Source organism: Enhydra lutris, unplaced genomic scaffold (genome assembly GCF_002288905.1).
Source record: "Enhydra lutris kenyoni isolate GAN:26980312 unplaced genomic scaffold, ASM228890v2 scaffoldscaffold57, whole genome shotgun sequence".
Taxonomy (NCBI): domain Eukaryota; kingdom Metazoa; phylum Chordata; class Mammalia; order Carnivora; family Mustelidae; genus Enhydra; species Enhydra lutris.
This window is the reverse complement of record NW_019154141.1, coordinates 7,898,444-7,921,312: the sequence shown is the minus strand read 5'-3', so window position 1 is coordinate 7,921,312 and position 22,869 is coordinate 7,898,444. Positions and strand designations below refer to the sequence as shown.

At 36.7% G+C, this 22,869-nt stretch overlaps 1 protein-coding gene across 1 annotated transcript in view; it reads right to left on the bottom strand.

Moving 5' to 3' along the window:
- Positions 1–22,869, bottom strand: part of LOC111158164 (SMAD specific E3 ubiquitin protein ligase 2) — a 115,449-nt gene that overhangs the window by 13,628 nt on the left and 78,952 nt on the right. The window contains exons 5-12 of the mRNA XM_022520061.1: positions 22,318–22,383; positions 17,125–17,209; positions 14,280–14,363; positions 11,537–11,739; positions 9,120–9,204; positions 4,354–4,512; positions 2,474–2,669; positions 764–867 (exon numbers count right to left, since the gene is read on the bottom strand). Of these exons, the coding sequence (XP_022375769.1) occupies positions 764–867; positions 2,474–2,669; positions 4,354–4,512; positions 9,120–9,204; positions 11,537–11,739; positions 14,280–14,363; positions 17,125–17,209; positions 22,318–22,383 (982 nt within the window). The remainder of the gene's footprint in view (positions 1–763; positions 868–2,473; positions 2,670–4,353; positions 4,513–9,119; positions 9,205–11,536; positions 11,740–14,279; positions 14,364–17,124; positions 17,210–22,317; positions 22,384–22,869) is intronic.

Here is a 22,869-nt window from a genome sequence, read left to right as displayed (position 1 = left end):
AACTAAAGAAATTATCCATTTATCGGTAAAAAGGCCACAGAATAAAAATAAGCCTACAGGTGACAACCAGTAATGCGACTTGGTGGAAACACAAATTTAATTTAGGTTGATTTAGATGAGGGATAGCAGAATTATTATGATGGTCCTTAGGACATTTCAGTACAGAAGCTATACTGTTTCTGCTACATCTACATAAAGTAAATTTTCACACCTATAAAGAAATGTATATTTTAAAGTAGCATAAACATCACAGCTTCCGTACTGAAACATTTTAAAGACTACTTGAAACACACACATATGTACACCCGCGCTTCTCTACTTACATGCACACAGACATTACTTTAACAAGGTTAAAAAGCATGGCAACGGGAGCAAAGGAAAACAGCACTCAGTTTAGAATATACGTCATTAAAATCTCCAGACCGTTCCTAACAATGTAAAGCAGAGGTAATAACACATACTGAAGGAGAGAGATGGAGAGCATGCAGGGCCCGTGGGGCCCACCACTGCCCATGTAGGGGTGCAGCTAGTTTTCAGAGGCAGTCTCGCTAGGCTGGATAATCCATAGGGAGCTCTCAATTACTCTGTGGTGGCAGTCCTGCTCCAACCTCCTCACGAACATATCTATTAGGAAATCCACTGTACTGCAAAAATTAGGGAATGTTACGCTAGAAAATAAATATCAGTGAGAAGGTTCACCATAGGAAGTATCTTAAACTTATAAATACAACCATACGTCATTTACTCATGAGCAAGTCTTTACCTGGCAACCCCTCCATAGTCAAGGCCTTCTTCTCCACGAAATTTTATCATTAATCGCTTCCACAGATCTTTGGGTCTCATTTTCATGACCTGCCGATAGGATTCCTGAAAAAAAAAAATTAACATACTATTGTTACTAGGTGCTTTAAACTTGTTATTTAAACTCTCCCGGGGCGCCTGGGTGGCTCAGTGGGTTAAAGCCTCTGCCTTCGGCTCGGGTCATGATCCCAGAGTCCTGGGATCGAGCCCCGCATCGGGCTCTCTGCTTAGCGGGGAGCCTGCTTCTTCCTCTCTCTTTCTCTGCCTGCCTCTCTGCCTACTGGTGATCTCTGTTTGTCAAATAAATAAATAAAATCTTTAAAAAATATATATATATAAAAAATAAACTCTCCCTTGCATTTTACCTACAAAACATACATTTATTGAAATAAGATGAAATTTGTTCAACAATCAAATCAATGGATAAACTCCAAGTGTTTGAAACTTCATGGAACTTATAACAGCAAGATGGATATAGTTAAATACTACCGAAATTAATTCATTTGATAAATGTTATATTAACAGCCTAAGTACAAAACTCCGTATTTAAGTTCTATGAACCACAGCAATGACTACACAACTCACATTATAGAATTTGATAAAAGTACCAAATTTTTAAAAGTTGGTTGACCTAATTCTAGGTCACAGGCACCAACAGAAAGATGAGAAAAAGAACGTTCCAAAGAATATAAGTAATCATTTATTTGTCATTAAACCAGCATCTTCATATTATTTTAAAATATAAAACTGACTTACAAACAAGGTTAGAACTGTCCTGAGAGAAGAAAAGTTCATCCTTTAGGAAAAACGTTATCAAATCCCCAAACATCAAACCCATGAATCTTCCAATGAGTGGGAAAACCCTGCCTTGGACCTCTGCCACTTATTACAGAACTTTGAAGGTGATAGCAGGGCTATAAAGTCCAAACATAAAAATATATGAGGAAGGAACATTTTCAATAAATTAAGGAAGTAGTTCAAAAAGAATTAAACAAAATGACTTTTGGACTTTAGAGTCACTCATCCTTTGGAAGAATTAGAAACTAAGGGATGGATAATATTTGTGGCCTTTTAAAACTCAATAACAGGGCAGGGCCACCTGGTTGGCAATGGAGCATGTGTACCTTGATCTTGGGGTTGTGAGGTCAAGCCCCACTCCGGGTATAAAGTTTACTTTAAAAAAAAAAAAAAAAAGGAGGGGCGCCTGGGTGGCTCAGTGGGTTAAAGCCTCTGCCTTCAGCTCAGGTCATGATCCCAGGGTCCTTAGGATCAAGGCCCACATCAGGCTCTCTGCCCTGTGGCGAGTCTGCTTCCCCCTCAATCTCTCTGTCTGCCTCTCTGCCTACTTGTGATCTCTGTCAAATAAATAAATAAATAATCTTGGTTTTTTTAAGTATATATAGATATATACCTATATTTAAAAATTCATTAACAAATAAGTATTTGCAATGCAGAGACCAAGCTGAACCAACTGGAATATTTCACACTCTTCATCCCATTTAAATGTTTACCTTCTAGATTAAATCTCTGATATTATTGCCTTTATTTCCCACAATTAAGAAAGAACTTAATGAAAACTCTCCCATTCGAGATAGGAATTTCAGAAAGTATTCTTAGAAAATAGCGAACACTGAAATTTAACTTTTCTCTATTTTAAGGCTTGTAAATTTACCTCAAAAATCTCTTCCCTGGAAACCTCAATGCGGCAATGACCAGCTTGAGGCTGTTGTTGGGAAAGTTCCTGCCGCAAAATTTTTAGTTTCTGAACCAGGTCTCGCTTGTACCGTGGGGCTGTCAGACACTCTGCATCATCGGGGCATAACGATACCACTTGCTGCTGCTGCTGGTCTTTCAACTGGTTCTGCCGACTAAAAGTAAACAGAAATGCTATTATTTTAAATAAAAGAGATTGCAATTATACATTTTAAAAAGAGCATCATACTAGAAAGTAAGTCTACCTGCATAATTTTCAGGACTTGTGATATTCTTGGCTTGACATTTTTGATGACGATAAACTACCTCCAAAGTTTATTTCTCAGAATCCACACGAAATTATAAAATTGAACAACAGAGTTTTCATTCAGCTTTATACAGCTGCTGAGAATAAATTTCTCAAATACCATTCTCCATTTTCTTCTGCATAGCTGACTATCACTCATTTTAAAATTCAGGCATATGCCAAAAACCCTGTGCCCGTTATCTAGAGTCCGTCTCTCTGGAAGAAACAGCTTGAGCCAGTGGTTTGGCAGGAGCCCCTTTTCCTCTATGCGCTACGTCTAGACCACAAGAATGTGGAAGGTCACGTGGAAGTTACTGGCACAGAGAAATGAACACATTACAAACATGTCTAAATGCCTTATAAAATGACTACTTTTCTTTTTATTGTGATAAAATATACAACACATAAAATTTACCATTTTAACCTTTTTCTAATATAGTCAGTGGCATTAAATATATTCACATTGTTGTGCTAAAGTGACTTCTACGTGTGCACACACATGGTTTGCCACAAAATACATGACAGTAACCTCCCAAGCACAGCAGAAATATAATAGTTTTAAAAGGGCACATTGCCTACAAATATTTTTATTCTCGCAGCAAAAATCTTGCAGGTTACACCTAAGAATTTTTTTTAAAGAACCTGATGATATAATGAACTACTTAATTCCAATAAACTATCAGGAAGTAAAAAACCTAGTAATTCACTACTGATGCCATGCAGAAAACTGAATCATTTTGTTTTGGGTTTTAGATTTTATCTATTTGACAGAGAGAGAGCCAGCAAGAGAAGGAACACAAGCAGGGGGGGTGGGAGAGGGAGAAGCAGGCTTCCTGCTGAGCAGGGAGCCTGACACAAGGGGCTTGACGCCAGGACCCTGGACTCATGACCTGAGCCAAAGGCAGTCACTTAATAACTGAGCCACCCCGGTGCCCCTTCGATGAATTTCTGTGTTTTAAACCACCTGTATGTGACACTTTGTTACAGCAGTCCCAGGAAACTAATACAGGGGGAAGCCTGACAGGAGGAGGACTTAACAAAGAAGCACAAGGAAATTTGGGAGGATGATGGATACGTTCACTATCTATACTTTGGTGATGGTTTCACAGGTGTATAATATGTCAAAACTTAAATTGTACACTTTAAGTATGCGGTTTATTATAGGTCACCTACACTTCAATAAAGGTGATTAAGAGAGAAAAAAAAAAAAGCCCTCCGGGATGGGTTCAGCTATCCTAGAGCTATTTCTGATGCACTCACAGGAAAAGCTAAAAAGCATCTACCCGGGAAAGCATCCTGTCTCTTCAAGTGTGTACAATGTACCTTTGGTACATACCCTTTCCTTAACACTCCAGGACAGGTTTCTACTTAAGCACAGTGGGATTAAACTACTCATGTATCAAATAAAACATGTCATACTCTTACATAAAATTTCATCCAACAAAAGTAATTTATAATTAAAGAAAACAGACATTCTATCACATTACAAAAAGCATCTTCAGTCTTCTCTTATTCAGGCTTGCAATTTAACATGTATTGTTTCAAAAACTTACTTTAAAACTAAATGCAAGTTAGCAGAGAGCCGAGGATCTGTAAACTGTGTTGTTCTGTTGTTATGGTCAACGAAATAAACTCTGCCTGTTGCAGTATTACGGATCTCCCATCCAGGAGGCAATGGACCAAGCTCTTCACAATTGATGTTGCTAAGATCCCTGCAAAAACAAATATAAAATAAAAAATACCTCATTGCTGGGCCAGGCAAGTGTAAATGACACAAAACAATTCCATGAAGTCTGAGAAAATGTATTGTTTCAGAAACTTGAGATGTCCAGCTAAAATCTTTAATTCCCAATGGTTTAACAAACTTGCATATTCAAAACCCAATTCATAAATGGCTCAGGAATTTATCATATAATCCACATTTTTAGTAAGTTCATTCCTGGGCTTTAATGTAATACAGATTTTAAATTAATATAAAAGCAATCACAACATTTGCCAACATAAACTGTGCTTCAATACTTGTCTGACAAAATAGTTTTACAAATGTCAGTGACATAAGGAAAGAAAAAAATTTCCCTTCAATTATTACTTTCATTACTACACCGTAAGATTTGTATAAATAAATGTTCACTCCATAATAATCTTAAACTCTCCAACAAAGCAACACTGGGAATGTTACTGAATTTAGAGACCCTGAAAATATTCACAGTATGTATTTTAAAGGAAAACTGCTCCACTTTGAATTTTGAAAACTATAAAGCTAGTGAATGAAGATCCTTTTTAAGACACCTAAGGAAGAATGCTATCAAGCTTACTGCTGCAATAAAATAAGCAAAAAGACTTTTAATGGATCAAAGACCACTGTTCTTGTATTACACATTCTTAAAATACTGACAAAGATTTACAGGACCTTAACGAATAAAATAAAAGCATGTCTAATGTAAACTTAAACTGTAACAGATAATTGTAATGATTAATCTCATGTTTTAAAAGTTAAACTAGAAAAAGATTTTCCAGAAATAACCTCTTCTTGGTCACGGTGAAGCTTAATGATGGACACATCTAAGCGCCCACAGATTACTGGGACAATAATGATCTGACTTCTGCCTTTAGGTGCCCCAAGATACTTGAATCTCCAGAACAACTAAAGCTTAGAAAACACACGGCTAGTCTCAAAAGAGGAGAAAGAAAAGTTCCAAGAATCCTCTTCAAATTCAAAACAAAAACAAAAACAAACCACCATGGCTACAGCTGAAGCCGGAGCTGGCGGCAGGCAGGCAGACGAGGGGCAGGGCTAACACAGAGTAGTTGTTAATGGGGAAACCAGCCCCAGGCCAGCTGCAAGTTTGGAAAAGGAAATCTGGAACTTCCCCACTAGGCTGAGAACTCAATGGGAAGATGAAATGATTCCGGGAATACTTCCTGAATTCCCACTTTGGGTCCACAGAACTCCAACCAATTAAGATGAGACAAACTCTCAAAGATCACCACACACTCCAGAGAGAAAAGTCATGACTGAGAGTTAGTGGAAACAATAAACCACAGAATTAGATCCCTAAATACAGTCAGAGATCAAACAGAACCGCTATGATATGCAATGTTAAAAAAAAGCAGGGAGAGGGGAATAATTACAAACTATCAATGAGAAATTAAGAACGAAGAGATGGATTTTTTAAATGGAGCTTTCAGAAAGGAAAAGCGATTACTGAAATCAAAGAATGAATAATTCTTTTGATATAATGCAGAATTTGGTTTTATATCATTTTATTTAGAATGTTTTAAATCTATAGTCATATGTGGGAGAGCTCTAAGGAATGGGTTAAAAGAGCGGAAAACTGGAATGTTTTCATGTCCCATTAGGAAATGATTAAAGAAAAATGGAATGTTATACAGCCATAAAAATACAGATCTGTACCACAAGACTACACAGGACGAAATGTAATGAATAACAAGGCATTAATCACTGTTTTAAAGAGAAATACAAAAGATGGCAAAATGGGACTTCACAGATAATTCTAAGTTTACCAGACATCTTACAAAATTAAAGCGTCTATTTTATAAATGTCTTTGAACAGTGATGCTATCTTAATATAATCTAAATATTCATGGTCTGCTTTGACAGAAGATCCTCCACACAAAGGCACCTTTACTTCAAGGATCCTCCAAAACAAAAGATACGATACACATTTTTACAGGAACAATTCAGAACACAGAGACTCAAGGAAAATAATCCAGACTTTAAAATTAAAGTCATTATTCAATACTCAACATAAAATAGTCTTAAACCTTTGGGGCACCTGGGTGGCTCAGTGGGTTAGGACTCTGCCTTCGGCTCAGGTCATGATCTCAGGGTTCTGGGATCGAGCCCCGCATCGGGCTCTCTGCTCAGCAGGGAGCCTGCTTCTTCCTCTCTCTCTTTGCCTGCCTCTCTGCCTACTTGTGATCTCTATCTGTCAAATAAATAAATAAAATCTTTAAAAAAAATAGTCTTAAACCTTTATTGAAACCCTTTACTCATGAATGAAAAACTGACATGTTTCCTTAGGAATAACCAATGGTGATGCCAAAATCTCTCCCAATTTCAACTTCTGATGCCAGTTTAGATACTATTCTTTCAACAGATAACTCAAGATCAACTTTCTCACTATTGTAAATCACTTGGTTTTTTTTTTTTTAAATCATTTTCTATTTCCCGCCAATGGTTTTAAATTATTTTACAGAAAAGGTCATTATTGACCTACAATTTGATAAACAGAATCCAAAATACTTCTTTTCCTAATTTACACTAAAAGTTATTTTTCAGTGAGCTTATTAATAAACAAAAAATTTCCTCCCCACTGCTTTTTAAACAGTTTACATTATCAAGAAATGGCAACCCTGGTACAATAATGAAAGATCCGCACGTTCCTTGGCTGCCACCCTCAAAAATTTTAATTAAGCTGTATCACAAAGTAAAACATTTACATTATAATAGCTTCATTTATAAATATCAGTTGGCCCTTGAATAATCCAAGCTTAAAGTGCGTAGGTCCACTTATATGCAGATTTTTTACAGAACAGTACTTAACTATAAATGTGTTTACCATTCCTAAGGGTTTCCTTAACCTTTTTTCTGTAGCTTAGTTTACTGTGAGAACACATATGTGATAAATATACAACGTATGTGTTAATCAACCGTTTATGTTATCGGTAGGGCTTATGGTCAATAGTGGACTCTTAGCAAAGTTTTGGGGGAGTCAAAAGTTACACAGATAATCGACTGTGCGGGTGGTCGGTGCCCCAAACCCTGCATTGTTCAAGGGTCAACTGTAAATAGAGTATCAAAGCAATCCGAGATCAGCTAGTCACATCTGGTTTTGATTCCAATGCAAGACTCTTGACAAGTAGAGCTCTGAGTATAAGCTTGAGGCAGAAGAAGATCTCTTCACCCCCCCCCGTCTTTTTTTTTTTTTTTTTTGAGAAGAATGGTGCATTTAGAATATAAAATATTTTCGTCTCACAAAGGTTTACATCCAGTTTACCAAGTTAAGATTAAGAATTTAGAGCTCACTCTTTTTTGTAGCTTCAACTGAACTTGAATATTTGCTCTGTTTAATAACTCAAAAGAGCTAAACAGTGTTTGAAAAACTTACTTGATATTAAAATGCATCAAAAATTATGTTAAATAACTAAATCGATTTATGTGTCATTCCATCTTCTTCAAGTTAAAAGACAGCTGACATTTGGGTTAGTAAATGCATTGGCTTGGGTCATTGCCCTAAGGACCTGGGATGGAGCCCCACATCAGGTTTCCTGCTTCGCAGGAAGCCTGCTTCTCTCTCCCTCTCCCCCTGCTTGTGTTCCCTCTCACTGTGTCTTTCTCTGTCAAATAAATAAATAAAAATATTTAAAAATAAATAAATAAATAAACAGATAAGGTACAAGTACTGGTATTTAAAAGAAATTTGGGGCGCCTGGGTGGCTCAGTGGGTTAAAGCCTCTGCCTTCAGCTCAGGTCATAATCCCAAGGTCCTGGGATCGAGCCCCACATTGGCTCTCTGCTCAGCAGGGAGCCTGCTTCCCTTCCTCTCTCTCTGCCTGCCTCTCTGCCTACTTGTGATCTCTGTTTATCAAATAAATAAATAAAATCTTTTAAAAAATAAAAATAAAGATAAAAAAAGAAATTTAATTCATGAAGACACCACAATCAAGTGACGTTTATTACAAGGCTGTAAGACTGATTCAGTATTTGAAAACTGATTAATGTAATATCGTATTAATGGAATAAAAGAGAAAAATCACATGACAGTACTACTTGATACCAAAAAAAAGTGGCAAAATAAATAAATTTTAATTAGGTCATTTCTTTTTATATTAAAATGAAACTTTATTGAGGAATACATAAAAATACATAAAAAACACTGAATTCTCTCACATTAGGTTAAAATAAATAAATCTTTTTTTAAAAAAGCCTAGCCAAAAATTAAAATATCTATTTATTATCCTTAAAAAAAGTTGGGAAGGGGAATGTATATTTTGCAACGTTTTTTATGCTCTTCTCTGGGTCAATTTTCAAATTCCTAAAGGACCCATGTTTTCACCCTGATTTTTTTTTCTTAAAGGTGAGAGGACAGAAGGGCTGGGGGCTGGTTGGGGGCAGGACACTGGGGTGACACTGCAGAGAAAGAGGAAGGCCCTTCTACTAAATGTCAACTGAAATGACTGTCACAAAGAACCTAACTTTTACATAAACCATGTTAAGTTGAAGATTAAACAATCAAAGAAATCCTAAGTAAAACAGGTATCTAGTGGTATGAAGAGCATATGGATATGTTCTTACCTAGGCACTCTTGGATCATGCCATGTGCTCACACCAGTCTGAGTATGTAAGAAATACACCTGACCTTGTTGTGTTGTCCTCTGTTCTGTAAAATTAAGAAACACTAATAATAAAAACATATTCAGAATGTTCAAATCAAAGACAGCTACAGACACTAGGATATTCCATCAATAGTTAAATTCTCCAAATTACCAATCTACTCAATTACCAAAAAATGTTTTATAAGTCATTCTTTTTCAACTCAATACATTCTCTCCTGGAAACAATCTTAATAAATGGTGATGAGGGCAAGAGGCCACCTATCTGAAAGCCAACAACACTTACAATGTGGCTTAAATACTAAACATGTTGCTATGGAAAAGAGAAAACAAGATTGTAGCAGTACCAATATTTCAACAAAACTAACACGAAGAAATGATCTCTTGTTTGCCTTAAAGTGGAGCCTGAGGGGGAATAAAAGAAAGCTCAGAGGAAGAGGCTAGCCAACTGTGGGGGGTTCTCCAAGGACTTGCAAAAACTTTCAAAGGGTTTGCAGGCTGGTAATGCTTGTTTATTACGCCTAATTTTATAACAAAACTTAAGTTTTTTTCTTGAGAGAGGTGTTTCCTCAAGACTACCATTTAAACGCAAACGAAGGAAAAAGAGACGAAATGAGCCATTTTAAAGGGGGAGACACTCTATAGTCAAAAACGGACAAAGATGCAAAAATAAGCAAGTTAGAAAGAGGAAGACCAAAGAACAAGCATGCATTCTGGGGAGAAAAAGTCGAAGGCAAAATTAACTCCAAGGCCCTGGGAAGAGAGTAAGGAAGCCAGGACAAAAGGGAAGGAATCTGTGGAAAAGTTTCTTCAACAGTGGTTTTTAGTCTTAATTGTGTTTTTAAGCAATAGAAGAACCACTTATCTTTAAACAAAATCTAATGAAAAATTCCAACATGTAAAACAACTATTGTTAATATGTATTAGTATACACTTGTTTAGACACCTATAATACAGTCAATTTAAACTTTAAGCTTCTTAAAATCATAAACACGAAAATGTTTAAAATTGGTGACAGATGAAAGCTGAGATACTTTCAGCCTTGGTACCTGCTTTACTCCTAGGTTTTGGTTGTACAAAATTTCTTTTTAATCCAAATCACACGTAATATTGTAAAATATAACCACCCCACTCCGAACTGCTTGCCTTATAACCTCAATTAAAGAGAAATGACAGAAAATACTTCACTCTAAGGTCTGAACATTAACAGTAACAGGCAAAGTTTACTAAGTGCTTTCTGTGCTGGAAACTGTCAGCCACTTCACATGAAACCATCACTTGGAATCATCACTAATTTCCCCATTTTATGGAAGATAAAACTGAGGCTCAGAGAAATTAAATACTGTGCCCAATGCCACACATCTAATGTGCAGCAAAGCCAGGATATAACCCAGGTCTGTCTGTCTCCCAAGGCCGCGGTCTCATTACTGTGCTACTCAGGTTAACCTGCGCAGCACAGCACAGTTAATGGACAAATTGGTTTCTTTTCTTTTCTTTTTTTTTTAATTAAAGAGTTAAAACATATTTAAAAAAATAAAGCTAGAATCATGCACTTGCAGAACAGGTTAAAACATACTGTAGAGGAAAAACAAAACTCAGGTTAGATCAGGCGATTCCCAGTGTTGGTCATTAGGTGTCACCATAAGCCCAGATATGGTTTATCTACAGGCTGCTGGGAGGGTAAGGCTGTAATTATTTCCGCTAACTTTTAGCAAGAAAGAAGACAGCTGAGTTAATAGTATCTACAAGAGTATTCACAGGTTGTGATTTAGAAAGTTCTGTACCAACTAGAAGACTCAAGTCCTCTTCCACATGAAATTCTACAATTTAGAAAATTATATAAGATTATAATAATTTTACACAAACATAAAAGTGACTAAATCATTTACAACAATAACCCAAATCATGCAGATAATCCAAAATTATAGACAATACGAAGATATAAATAACTTCAAAGCGTATTTCTGATGGCACTTCTAAATATGTAGGTCTAGAAAATTGCGTCGCAGGTCTGACTTCAGATTACTGTTATCTGTAACAACAATACCACCTTACCTTTACAGACTGCCCATTTGCAAGTAACCTCACATTGTTACATATGCTCTTCCGGATACCTCTGAGACAAGGAGAGGCATCATTCATCTCATTTCATTATCAAAGAGCAAAAGGACTGAGGTTAAACGACTAGCCCAAGTCAAACTGCCGGTTAGGTAGTCTTCTACCACTTCAAAGACTTTTCAGATTGGGAGATTTTACACATTCATTTTCATGTAGAATCCCTAAACCCAGATTAATAACTTCTTTAAAGCTGATTTTCTGGCTTTCTTAGCAAGCTGAAATCAGTAAGCCACACTTTTGTTTTTCCTCTGCTAGTCATACCATAGCCTTCCGGTAGGTCTGGAGGAGTATGTAAATGTGTCCTGCTCATGTAATTTCTATGTCGCTGTGACCGGACTCTCCTCTCAGCCAGTCTGGGATCTGAAGACTGTCCACATGTTGCACCATTTGTTCCACTAATTGGAGTGTTCTCATCAACAAAGCAGCTAAGAGGTCTGCCAGGACTTGAATATTCAGATGCTGGTCTATTGAAAAGTAACAGGGATAAAAAGTTACTCAACTGAGATATCAAAGGTAGAGTTCTCTAGACAATGTCTGTACTGCAGGAATAATCACTAGGAAACGGAATGATCAACCCAAATATAATGATTTCAAGAACTGAATAAAAGCAAGCGTGACGCCTCTAAACACCGAACAAACTCATGTTACAGGCACACTGTCAGTTATGGATTTAAGTCATTTTAAACTGATTTTAATTACATTTTATATGAAATCCACATATATCTGTAGATGTGAGAACTACCTGACTTAGCCTCAGCCTACCTCTCGGACCTGACTTCCCATCTTTCTCCCACTCCACTCTGGCCATACTGACATTCCTCCTATTCCTTGAATTTGCCAAGACTGTTTTACCTTTAGGACTAGAAGGGAGTTCTCCCTCCCATCCAGAATGCCCTTTGCTCCTACTCTCCCTAGGCCAGGCTCCTTTTTGTGATTTAAATCATAGTTTAAGCTTATATGTCTGAGAGGTCCTTCCTGACCTTCAATTCTAAGGCAGTCACCCAGGCTTTTGATAAGTACCTCACCTTACTTTCTCAGCACAGCAATTATTTGATCATTTTTTATCTGCATCCTTGTTTTCCCTTACTAGTATGTTTCTTTATTGAGAGAAGAAAGTTCACCTAGTTTGTTTCCCACTATATATATCCCCTGCACCTAGAACAGTGCTTGGCATATATAAGAGTATCTCAGTAAATATTTATTGAATGAATAAAGACAACGGTGTCTCTTCAAAACACTTCCAGTATACTGATAGGTCATCAAAAATATAAAAGGATAATCAAGAGTTAATTTTTAAACTAACATTTACAGCTACAATCAACTTTATACCCGTGGAAAATTAAAGTCAGTTTCATCAGTTAAATGAGTTAGAAGGAAATGGGACTTCACTAAAGCACGGACAAAAGTACACCTTCATTTACGCTCAGATACAGTAAAAATGGGTTCACTTCAATATATCATTGGCAGTTTAATACTAGAAAACAACTCTCAAACAAGCATTTTTTAAAAGGCAACATGAGCTAAGCTTTTACCTGAGAATTATAAGGTAAGAGGGAAACTATGACTTAATGAGTTAAGCAACCAATTCCCAATAAATAAGAGTAGGTATAACTTAAGAGAAGCATTTGATGTTCTGTGTCTGGTGCCATTCCTGCTCAGGAAAAGGGGGGATGGAGGGCAAAACAAACACTCAACAGAGGTAGCAAAAAAATGTTCTTACTTAAACAAAACAAACAAACAAGAAAAGGAAATTCAGCCACTTATCCTATTCATTTTCAGTTACTTAAAAAAAAAAGTACATCCACGGTACCAGGGTGGTTCCACTGGTTAAATGTCTGACTCTTGATTTCGATTCAAGTCATGATCTTAGGGTCACAAGATTGAGCCCCAAGTCTGGCTCCGAGCTGAGCATGGGGCCTGCTTGAGATTTCGTCTCTGTCTCTCCCCTCCTGCTGCCCCTCCACCCTGTCTGGGGCACATGCAAGCTCTCTCTCACACACACATAAATAAATAAATAAAATCTTTTTTTTTTTTTAACATCTTATTTACTTGACAGAGAGAGAGAGAGAGAGAGAGAGAGCACGCACACAAGCAGGGAGGCTGCAGAGTGAGAGGGAGAAGCAGGCTCCCCACCGAGCAGGGAGCCTGGATCTGTGACCTGAGCCAAAGGCAGACGCTTAATCAACTGAGTCACCCAGGCACCCCAAATAATAAAATCTTTAAAAATGAAAAGAAAAATAAAAAGTGCTTCCTTGGGAATTTCTAAAAATTATCTTGCATCCCCATGCCTTTCTACAGCAAGCTCCATGAAGGCCCTTCTGCCTTGTTTACTGTTACAGCATAAATGTTGAGCACAGTAACTGGCATATAACCATTTGGTGAACTGAATGATAGCTGTTACCACTACTCTCAATACTTTTCATCACCTTCCCCTATCTGATAAATTCTAACATTCTTAAAGATTTAGTTCAGAAATTCTCCTTCAGAGTTTTCCTTTGCAGGTTCTAACATCCCCTTACCCTGCCCTCCATATGGTCTCAGAACATCTGGTTCTTATCTTGATCACAGACCTTACTGGATGCAATATAACATAATCATACCCCAACATGACTGAACAAATAAAGATCCAGTATCTATATTTTGTTACAGCCATTCAATAATTGAATTAAAAAAATTTTCAAAGTTTTGAAAAAAATTTTCAAGAGTTTTTCTTATTCTTGAAAAATAAGAAATAAGAGGACTTCTCAATTTATTGTTAACTCATTTAATAAATATTTATTAAGTAACATCACTGGCCCTGAGCTACAATAACAGGATGACCTGCTAAACAATCTTTATTGAAAATGACTTTTGGAAATAATAGTGGCACTTGCTGTAAGATCTACTGATCTTCAGCAGTATAAACCAAGAAAGGAAATCTGGTAAAGCTGACAGATAAACAGAAAGTGGCAATTTCAGGAAGGCAAAAAGCAGAGACCACGGGAAGACATTTGTAAGTTCTTACCGTGTTGGGCGTTCCCACTGTGTAGTTCTTGTTATGTGGTTCAGATACTGAATTCTTCCAGAGGCAGTTCTCCTTTCCTCCCAGCTTAAATAAAAATTGAGAGATAAGGCATCAATAGGAAGGTAGATACAGAATGTTTTTAGTGCAAAATTGAGCCAGGAAGACATCTGCTATGATAAATCAGGAATGACAACTGAAAAATCAATAGAAACTGGAATTTTTTTCAGCTTATTTTAAAACTGTACAATGTATCTTCTGGAATTCTGAAGCTTCTAAAATGTTTGCACTGAGGTGTGGCTAATATTCTCCATCAGCCTAACTCAGAATTCTACAATAATGTCAACACTCAATTAAATTATACTAATTTCTCCAGAATTTGTGGGGGGGCCATACTAAAAATAAAAATCACACCTAATTTTCAAAATTAACATAAAAGTATATAAAACCTTTTTATTTTTTTAAGATTTTATTTATTTATTTGACAGAGATCACAAGTAGGCGGAAAGGTAGGCAGAGGAGGGGTGGGGGAAGCAGGCTCCCTGCTGAGCAGAGAGCCCGATGCGGGGCTCAATCCCAGGACCCTGGGATCATGACCTGAGCCCAAGGCGGAGGCTTTAACCCACTGAGCCACACAGGTGCCCCTATAAAAGCTTTTAAAAGCATTTAGCCTACCCAAACTATTTTTTAAAAAACAATGATACTTCCTCCTCAGTAACTTTTTAATGCATGTTACAACAACAACAAAATATGTATATATATATATATATATATGTATATATATATATATATATATGTAAAAATATATCGGTGAATGACCACAGAAATGTGGTAATGTTAGTATTTCCACCAAAACCTCGCAGAGGTTTGGGAGCCATAAAAAATAGGAAATAAAGAGATGCTTAAAAGGTCTTTTGCCCTGTGATAACAAAGCACAAAATGTAGTGCTTATCAATTAATATATAAATTATATACATGTACGACTATATTATAAAATGTAGACCAAACCGGAATTTTTAAAGTCTGTGATATAAAACAAATGGGGAAGAAAGTACTATAAAGTACTATAAAGTGTAGAATAAGCCTTAAATTTTGTAAGCTCTTAATACTGATAAGTTATTTCACACTAAACTTCCCCTTCAAAATTACCATAATCTACTTCAGCCATAAGAGTTAATATATGTATCAAGGAACTACAGTGCTTTATAAACAGACTTAAATTATGGCGATTTTTAAGAGTTTAAATAAAATGAGTGAATACCTTGGCTTGGATGTGAAATTTCGGATCAAAAATAATTTAAGTCAAAACCCAACCAATTACATACTTTAAATAACTTATTGTATATAAACTACACCTCACTAGTGTTAATTAAACGTATTTTGAAAGTTAAAAATAAAGTCAGAACAGTGTCAGCGCTGGTTTCAAAGACAGAACAGTAATCAAAAGTATGAGCTTTGGAACCCAGGCTTACACGTCTGCATTCTAGCTCTACCATTCACTGAGACCTTCAAGGCTAGTTTACTTAACTTCTCTGAGTCCCAGTGTTTTTAATCTGACAACAGTACAGCAAGAGTAATAATAGCAGCTAATTATTTACTAAGCACTTAGTATATGCAAAACATTGTGCTAAGTGCTTTATATGAATGATTTCATTTAATCCTCCCAATTTATGGCATAAATACTATTATCACAATCCTCTTCTATAATATAAACCAATGCTTACAGAAGTTAAATAAACTAACTAAATTCACAAAGCTTGTAAATCAGAAGACTAAGGATTAGAACCCAGTCTAATTCCAGAATCACACACGTGAGTTAAATGATCTAACGCATCACAGAAAGTGCTTCTAACTGTACCTGACACACACAGGTTCATAAATGTTTCTTTTCCTTTTTTTTTTTTTTTTTAAAGATTTTACTTATTTAACAGAGAGAGAAACAGGGAGAGAGGGAACACAAGCAGGGAGAGTGGAAGAGGGAGAAGCAGGCTTCCCGCTGAGCAGGGAGCCTGATGTGGGGCTCGATCCCAGAACCCTGGGATCATGACCCGAACTGAAGGCAGACACCTAACGATTGAGCCACCCAAGCGCCCAACAATAAATGTTTCTATGTTGTTAAAATTTTTTACTTCACGAATCTCTATCCCATTCCTCCAAATGGAGTAATGTCTCAGATTCAGCACTTTTATACCCGGTTTTGAATAATTTAATCAAACAAGAAAGTTGTTCTTTTACTTTTTAAAATTTCCTAAAATTATTTTTTAAGATTTTACTTATTTATTTATTTGGCAGAGAGAGAGAGAACACAAGCAGGGAGAGTGGGAGAGGGAGAAGCAGGCTTCCTGTGGAGCAGGGAGCCCAATGTGGGGCTCAATCCCAGGACCCTAGGATCATGACCTGAGCCAAAGGCAGACACTTAACGATTAAACCAACCAGCTACCCCCAAATTTAATGTATCTAATTAATGGTTTATTTTATAAATTTGTCTTGACAAGATTCCTTGCTATTTTTCCAAGTATAAGAAAAATCTAGGGGCGCCTGGGTGGCTTGGTGGGTTAAAGCCTCTGCCTTCGGCTCAGGTCATGATCCCAGGTCCTGGGATCGAGCTCCACATCGGGCTCTCTGCTCAGCAGGGAGCCTGCTTTCCCCTCTCTCTCCGCCTGCCTCTCTGCCTACTTGTGATTTCTGTCTATTAAATAAATAAATAAAATCTTTAAAAAAAATAAGAAAAATCTAGATTCTGGAACTGTTCGGCAAATTTCTAAAGTTAAGCATACAATAAATACCAATTTATTTGTCATTATTTGAAGGATGTTATCAACATATTTCTCTAATGATCTCAGCTTACCCATCTGGTAAATCATTATCAAATAAACGACTGCAGTCCACAACTTGTCCTCCTGTGCCTATTCGGTCTCTGGACTGAAGACTTACTGTAAGACAACGAAAAAATTACTAAGAGTTGGAAAACTAGAAAGATTTATTGCAATTTAAAATATATATCTTTAAAAGACATCTAGCTTATTTAATACTCCAGAATGAAATCTTCAGCTTTTAATAAATCTGTAATTTCTTTTTCCATTTAGGAGTGATATTAAAATTTTATGATTTTGTCTTTTATTGTGGTCATGGAGGAGAGTTTAAATCCTTTTCGACCATTGTAATGGTGCAATGCAAGGCCTCTACTATAGTCAAAACAGGCATAACACATGAAAGGTATATTCACATACAGAGGAACTGGAAAAGTTCACATTAATTTGGGTTTAATTCTTAACACACCTTTAAAAAAACAAAGAGGGGCTTCTGAGTGGCACAGTCAGTTGAGCGTCCAACTCTCGGTTTGGACTTAGGTTGTGATCTCGGGGTTGTGAGATCAAGTCTGCTTGAGATTCTCTCCCCGTCTCCTTCTGCCCCTCCTGCTCTTGCTCTCTAAAGTCTTTATTTTTTTTTTTAAGATTTTATTTATTTATTTTCGTGAGAGAAAGAGAGAGAGAGAGCAAGCATGAGTAGCGGGGAGAGGGAGAGGGAGAAGCAGACTCCCTACTGAGCATGAAGCCTGCGGTGGGACTAGATCCCAGGACACTAGGATCATGACCTGAGCCAAAGGCAGACACTTAAACAACTGAGCCACCCTGGTGCCCTCTAAAATAAATCTTAAAAATAAATAAATAAATAAATCTTGAAAAAACAGAAAACAAAACCCAAGAAACTGGATTCTGGCAATCAGGTAATACTTAGATTCCATGAGTTAAAATAGTACATAATCATGTAGTGTGGTGTAAAACTACTACTATAAATTTGGAAGCAAGAGACGTAAGGTCTAGATCAGGCTCTAACACTTAGTTTGGTAAATGACCTTCAACAAAACACTTAACATTCTTGAAGTTTAGATAATCTAAATTATGAGGAAGTTAGGCTAACTGGTATGTCTGTCCCCTTGCTGCTCTAATATTCTTTAATTCTATTTTTGGCAATTCTCCCAAAAGATAAAACAGGAACAGGCAAATGTGACTATAATCCAACTTTTATTTTTTTATCTTTTAAGATTTTTATTTATTTCTTGACAGAGAGAAAGAGACAGCGAGAGAGGGAACACAAGCAGGGGGAGAGGAAGGGAGAAGCAGGCTTCCCACTGAGCAGGGAGCCCGGTGCTCCATCCCAGGACGCTGGGATCATGACCTGAAGGCAGACGCTTAAAGACTGAGCCACCCAGGTGCCCCAACCCAACTTTTAAACAATTAACCAGTTACTATATAAAGTACGACATCTAAGGACCCTTCATTCTAGGAAGGGTTCCAAAATTCTGAAATCTTCCAGCTCTGCAAAAATTCTGAAAAATCAGAAAGTTCAATACGTTACACCTTTATATGAATTTCATTTATAGGTGACATTGTAACATACCTTTCCTCAGTGAATGTAAACATAATGTTATATGGAAATTGCACTAATAACAGTATTAACCAGTTTTTATACAGAAAAGCTAAGCGAAATGCTTACCCAAATATAATCCCTGCAAAAACTATGTATTTTTTCATTAGCGAGTTTAGAATAATATTAAGTCTCAAAATTAAGGATTTCATAAGCTTCAACTCCAGACTGCTGTATTACAAAACACCTAAGCAATTTTTAGGTGAGTTTGTGTTTTTAAATGGCCTAATCCTAGCAAAATGTAAAATGAACCATAGAACTATTGTGTTTTTGAGAACACTGTTCCTAACATTAAAACATCAGAAACAATCTAAATATCCAGCAATAACACACAGCTGAATTAATTATGTGTCCACCATGGACTGCTATACAACATTAAAATGCATCCATGAACAAACAACAAAAGATGTTTAGGACAGATTAAATCAGGTTATTTAAAATTCTGCACAGTGTAACATTATATTAAAAAAAGGTACGGGGGGGGCGCCTGGGTGGCTCAGTGGGTTAAGCCTCTGCCTTCGGCTCAGGTCATGATCCCAGGGTCCTGGGATCGAGCCCCGCATCGGGCTCTCTGCTCGGCAGGGAGCCTGCTTCCCTCTCTCTCTCTCTGCCTGCCTCTCTGCCTACTTGTGATCTCTCTCTGTCAAATAAATAAATAAAATCTTTAAAAAAAAAAAAAAAAAAGTACGGGGCGCTGGGTGGCTCAGTGGGTTAAACCTCTGCCTTGGGATCAGGTTATGATCTCTGGGCCCCCAAATCAGGCTCTTATCTCAACAGGGAGCCTGCTCCCCTCCACACTGCCCAGCCTGCTGCTCTGCCTACTTGTGATCTCTCTGTCAAATAAATAAATAAAATCTTTAAAAATAAATAAAAATAAATAAAAAATTTAAAAAAGGTATATACATCAAGGTAATGACCACGATGGCATATTATGGTTGCTCCTTATGTTCTCTGTCTATATTTTTATTTGATTTTATAACAAAAAAAGAAAAACCTCACAAGAGATGCGAAGAATTGAGTAACAGATTCAAAAACAAGGGAGAGGATTTATAACCTTGTATCAGTTGTCTCAATTTGGGAGATTTTTCTCTATGGTAATACTCCAAAAATAGGATAAAGCTAAGTGTCCAAAAATGCTTGCAAGTTTCAATGTTACAATAGCAAAAAAAAACAAAAAACAAAAAACAAAAAAAAACTTAAAAGTCTAGTAATTAAGTTATGACATATTAATATAATTCAGCCTCTAAAATCACTAACTATAAACACTAATAATGGTTACAGTAAGTGAAAACAAAAATTTTATATTCAATGAACAAAAATCATAAAAAATATACATATATAAATGTATATAAAATTATTAGAAAGGGATATATATTTTTTTAAAGTTAGTATTCTAGTGTACTTTTCTCCATTTCCCAAAGGATGTTATATACATCTATGCATGATTATTTGTAAAGGTCTAATTCAGTAAGAACTAGAACTCATTCTGGTTTTGATTTTTTTTTTTAATTTATTCCGTTTTTAAATGGCAAGACAATAAAGCATAATGTTTGAGTCCAACATATCTCTACTATGATAACCAAATTCACACAAAAGCTTCAAATTTAAACACACACACATTTTAAAGAAAAGCTTTCCTTTTTTATATAATATACTCCATAGGTTTATTTCTAATTACTGACAAAGGAAAGTCTGCTGTTTTTATAAATGCCATCTACACCTAGTGGGACTATTTTGTTACTACTGGACATTAGTTGGCAAAAATTACATAACATACCAAATCAAAGTAAGAACAATCACATTTAAGTCTTATATATCGCTTCTTGGCCTTTTGGCTGAGATCAAGTCTTTTATATGTCGGAGTGTCCAGGTGGCTCAGTCGTTAAGCGGCTGCCCTCGGCTGGGGTCATGACCCTGGGGTCCTGGTATGGAGCCCTGCATCAGACTTCCTGCTCCACAGGAAGCCTTCTTCTCCCTCTCCCTCTCCCACTCAACCCTGCTTATGCTCCCTGTCTCACTGTGTCTCTGTCAAATAAATAAATAAATAAAATCTTAAAAAAAAGTCTTATATGCCAGCATTTGAGTTTTTTTACTCCCTTCTCAATCCAAGAATGACAGGAATTCTCAATTAGGCTGTAGTGCAGACATTTCCCTATGGTAACTATCATAGGACTTTGTCATGTTGCTACTCTGACGATTCACTATGAACCCAATTCATTCCCTTGAGAAACGAAGCCCTTCAAAAGTAACTTCAGTAACTAAAACCTCTCTGATAGGTTCATAATGCAATCAACTTATCTTAAATTCTGCTCTATACTGAAGTGGTAAGATTCCAGTTATGTCTTCTTCTTTAAGAAGCCTCAAAGGAGCCCAACTTGGTGTCCTACCACACTGTGTGTCTTGTTTTTGGTTTATTTATTTATTTATTTTAAAGATTTTTTTTTTTTTTATTTAGTCATTTGAGAGAGACAGAAAGAGCATAAGCAGGGGGAGAGGCAGAGGAAGAGGGAGAAGCAGACTCCCTGCTGAGCTGGGAACCCATTTCAGGACTTGGAGATCATGACCTGAGCCAAAGGCAGACAGACGTCCAACCATCTAAGCCACCCAGGAGACCCACACACTATGTATCTTGATCAAAGATCAATCCATCAATTCTTGAGTCTCAGGAAATTTTGTATAAAGCCCTTCCTCTGGGGCACCTGGGTAGCTCAGTCGTTAAGCATCTGCCTTTGGCTCAGGTCATGATCCCAGAGTCCTGGGATCAACTCACCCATCAGGCTCCCTGCTCCAAAGGAAGCCTGCTTCTCCCTCTCCCACTCCCCCTGCTTGTGTTCCCTCTCTTGCTGTGCTCTGTCAAATAAATATATAAGATCTTTAAAACAAAAAACCCTTCCTCTGAGTCAATTCAAGATAGCCCACTGTCTTACGAGTAAGATAGCAACTTCTCCCTTTTTCCAATCAGTATTCTATCATTCCTCATATTCTTTTCAATTAGCACTGATTATTTTAAAACTGTAAAGTGATTTTTTTGGTAAATATTTTATTTATTTATTTGACAGAGAGTGAGCGATCACAAGTAGGCAGAGAGGCAGGCAGAGAGAGAGGGGGAAGCAGGCTCCCTGCTCAGCAGAGAGCACAATGCAGGGCTCAATCCCAGGACTGAGATCATGATCTGAGCCAAAAGCAGAGGCCTAACCCACTGAGCCACCCAGGCGCTCCTTAAAACTGTAAAGTTTAAACAAAGTTCAATAAAATATTCTTACTCAAAAACCAGTTTAAGAACTATTTTTAGAAAAGTTTCAGACCATGTATAAAGTCTGTCTTTAAAAGAATGTCTAAAGGAGCAATAGTTTTTCACATTAGGAGCCTCCTTTTCTTTCTTTTTTTTTTTTTTTAAACATTATTTATAGTTCGAGGGTTTGGTTTTTTAAAATTCTTTAAATTAACGTAGCCTGGAACCTGGATCCACTGTTTGAAACTTTTTATGTGACTCATTTAACTCAAGCCAATACAATGAAGCTGTAGTTAGTGCACTTGGATTTAAAAGATATTTAGAATTTCGGTCAGTCTGAATGATGCCAAAATTTCACATGACTTTATAAATTCCACTTACCTACTATCTGTCCTCTAACCGTATCATTGTCATTTGGCCCAAGTTTGCACAGATCCAACCTCTGATCTATTTCAAATCAACAAAAAAAGCAATTAAAAAATAAGCTGGATTATGGACATTGGGGAGGGTATGTGCTATGGTGAGTGCTGTGAAGTGTGTAAGCCTGGCGATTCACAGACCTGTACCCCTGGGGATAAAAATCTATTATATGTTTATAAAAAATAAAATTAAAAAAAAAAATAAGCTGGTATCAGAGCTTCTAACATCTATACAGTGATGGTAAACTTCCATAAACCAATGGCAATCAGGCCTATCATTTAAATAATAATGTTTTAAAGATGAAGCCAATGTTTAAAATTTTTAACTGCATATATAATTAGTAAAAATGTCTTAACAAAGTTTGATAAATTCAGATTTCAAAAACTGTAAGGCACTGATGTATACATTGCCAAGAGGCAATTACTTTTTCTCCAAAGATTTCAGACCGCTTTGTCGGACTCTTGGCTTGTCACTTAATAGTTACTGTTCTTAAGCAATTTATCCAAGTCTTGA